This window comes from Geospiza fortis, unplaced genomic scaffold (genome assembly GCF_000277835.1).
Source record: "Geospiza fortis unplaced genomic scaffold, GeoFor_1.0 scaffold452, whole genome shotgun sequence".
Lineage (NCBI taxonomy): Eukaryota > Metazoa > Chordata > Aves > Passeriformes > Thraupidae > Geospiza > Geospiza fortis.
In genome coordinates, this window is record NW_005054369.1 from 812,871 (window position 1) to 815,859 (window position 2,989).

The 2,989-nt window shown below is 62.5% G+C and overlaps 1 protein-coding gene across 1 annotated transcript in view; it reads left to right on the top strand.

The window, feature by feature from the left end:
- Nucleotides 1–1,829: 1,829 nt before the first annotated feature.
- HMX2 (H6 family homeobox 2) overlaps nt 1,830–2,989 on the top strand; it is a 1,824-nt gene continuing 664 nt past the window's right edge. Inside the window, exon 1 of the mRNA XM_031059882.1 lies at nt 1,830–2,464. Coding sequence (XP_030915742.1) covers nt 2,185–2,464 — 280 coding nt within the window. The 5' untranslated portion in view covers nt 1,830–2,184. The remainder of the gene's footprint in view (nt 2,465–2,989) is intronic.

Here is a 2,989-nt window from a genome sequence, read left to right on the forward strand (position 1 = left end):
GGCGGGGGGTGGGGGGGGGGCGGGGTGGCCCCTCTGTCGCCTTCCCTCCCTGCTCCGGGCCCGTCCCCGCGCAGGAGCCGAGGGCTGGCAGCGCCCAGGGGCTCTCCCAGCTCGGGCAGGTCCCCTGGACGGCTCTTGACCCGCTCCCCGCCCCGGGAGGGGCGTGGGGTCTGGGTGCGGGCCCAGCCGGGGCGGCAGAGCGGGATGAAGGACGATTTCTTAAATTGTATTTCAGTGCGGGGTCTTTCCGGGTTAATGAGCTGACATCATGATTAAAGCTGACCATTTGTAATGTGTCGCGACCCTGTTGAAAAGCACTGAAAAGGTTAATGTGGTAAAACAGGACAGCACCTGCCCCTCAGAGGGAGAGGAGGAGCTGGAACACTTTTCCTAATCAATTAGTCCATTAATGAGTCTATCAAGTAGTTAAGTAGTTAAAGATTATGCCGCTGGTCTGGGTAACAGTCGTCATCTCGCTATACCTAATTATATTATAAGTACTTTATTCAATATACCGGACATAATATGGTGACTCGGAGTTAATGAAAATGTCATTTTAAAACGTCTTGACATTTGTCTCTATTGATTTGTATATTTCCATCTCATTCTTTGCTTTCTTCTATTTGATTTTTCTTTTTTTTTTTTTTTAATTTTTTTTTGGGGGGGGATATATTTCTGGAGAGAGGGAATCAACAGCTGGAGCTCGCAGAGACCCCCTCCCCACCTCGTTCAGGCAACCCGGGGTTAAAAACCCGGTACCACGGCCCTGCCAAGGCCAAGGATATTGCACCTGGACACGGATGCGACCAAACTCTCCAGGATTTCCGAGCTGCAGCAGCGCTTCCCACTCGCTCCCCTCCGCGGGAGCCTCCCCGGCCGGGGACGGCGGCGGGCTCGGGGACAGCCCGACCCACGGACACGGGTGTCCGCAGGGGAGGAGGGCCCAGGGAAGGAGTTCATCCCTCCGGAGAGGAGGCAGCGGGGAAATGGAGGCGGAGAGGGCGGCAGGGTCTGCCCGGGGCAGGGGAAGCATGGGGCAGCTCGGGGACCAGGCTGCTGCTTTCCACACCGGCCTCGTTACCGAGGCTCCTTCCTGAGCCTTCCCGGGGCGATGCCACGGCGGCGGCAGGGAGGGCTCAGCTCGCGGTGCCAGGCAGCCGTCGGGGCTCGGTCTCCGCCTGGCATCTCCGGGAAAAGGAGATCCAGGCCCCAAAACCGCGGCCTGGGGAGCCTCTGAGGCTCCCAGCTGCCGCTCCGTCTGCGCTAGGGAAGGTGATGGGTCCTGGCGGGGTCCTTGCGCTCGGCCCCGCGTTCCCTTTGGGACAGGTGGGACGCAGCAGCTGCCACCTGCGGGTTTCCCTTCCGAGGGCAGGAGCTGCGGTGGCTGTGATTTATGTCCAACCCCGAGGGGAAGAGCCCCTGAGTGCTGACAAAGTTTATTTGGAAATGCAGCGGCACGTACCCTCCCTCCCTGCTCCCCACGGCTTCCAGGCCCTGGGATCAAAACGCGGGAGGCATTTCGTGGGACATCTGTCCCTGCTGCAGCACAGCAGCGCAAATTCCAGACTCTGGAAGGTTTCCCAGCCCTGCCGAGCAGGCGACACACACCGTGACAGGTTTTCCCCCTCCTTTAATGAGGAGCAGGGTAAAGATGCCCGGATATGCACAAGGTGTTTATCCCGACACCCCCGCCCCCGGGCGGCATGAGCCATTCAGCCCACGTCGCTGCCGCCCCCTCGAGGCGGAGGCCAGGAGGGATGGCGGGCGGCCAGCAGCCCTCCTCCGGGGCCGCGGGGCCAGCCTAGCCCCCGGGGACGGCGGCGAGTCCCCGCCGGGGGTTCCCCCCTCCAGCTCCGGCGCACCCCTCCTCCCCCGTGCCTCCCCATTCCCGGAGCCCGCGGGTTTCCAAACTTTCCGTGTCCGCCGCCGCCGTGATTGGCGCGGCGGAGGCCACCTCCATGCAAATGAAGCCCCGCCGCCCGCCGCCCGCAGATCAATAGGGACGCGGGGGAAGGAGCATGCATTCCGCCTGGCTCGGCGCGGGGAGAGCCGGCCGCCGCACGCCCCGAACGCCCCCCGAAAGAGCCCCCACCGACGGCTCCCCGCAGGCTGCCGGGGCCCCCCCCTCCCGCGCAGCCCCTCTAAAGCGACAGCTTCCCTCCTCTGCTTTCTTATGAACCCAGGATGAGCAGCAAAGAAGAGCCGAGCAAGTGCTGTCCGGCGGCTGCTCCCATCTCCAGTTTCACCATCCAGTCCATCCTGGGCAGCGGCAGCGCTGAGCCCCCCCGGGAAGCTGGAGACAGAGCGCCCGCCTGGCCCGCCCGCGCCCGGACCCTCTCCCTGTCCTCGGAGGACGAGGAGCCGGAGGAGAGCTGGAAGCACCGCGGCTGCTTCTGCCCCGAGGCTCAGGGCCCCGCCGAGGCGGGCCACAAGCACCAGCCCCCCCTCAGCTTCACCTGTCTCGGTGAGTACCGCAGGGATGGGACGGGCCCCGCCGGGAAGGGCCGCGGGGGGCTCGGCCCCGGTCCGGCCCCCGCCGGGAGGAGGGAGGCGGGGGCACGCCGCACCTGCTCTGCTCTCGGGGCACAGAGTGTTTGCGCCGTCCGGGGGTGAAGCGGGGAGGAAGGAATTCCAGGAAAAATTGGGTGGTTTTTTAAAAAATCTTTTCCATCCCATCCGGCGTTGATTTCCCCGAGGGATGCGGTGCGATGGATAACGCTCGTTTTCTTAGATTCTGATTACAGCGCTCGGGCAGAGGGAAGAACGGTGGTTATTTATTTATATTTTAGCATTATTTCTGACTAAACGATCTGTGAAATGCCATGCTGTAAAGTAAAATTTGCCGGCTCGTGTCGGACAGGAAGCCTGGTACTCAGCTGCTTTCACTGTGGCACGCACACCCACCTGTCCGTCCGTCCGTCCATCCATCCATCCATCCATCCATCCATCCATCCATCCATCCATCCATCCATCCATCCATCCATCCATC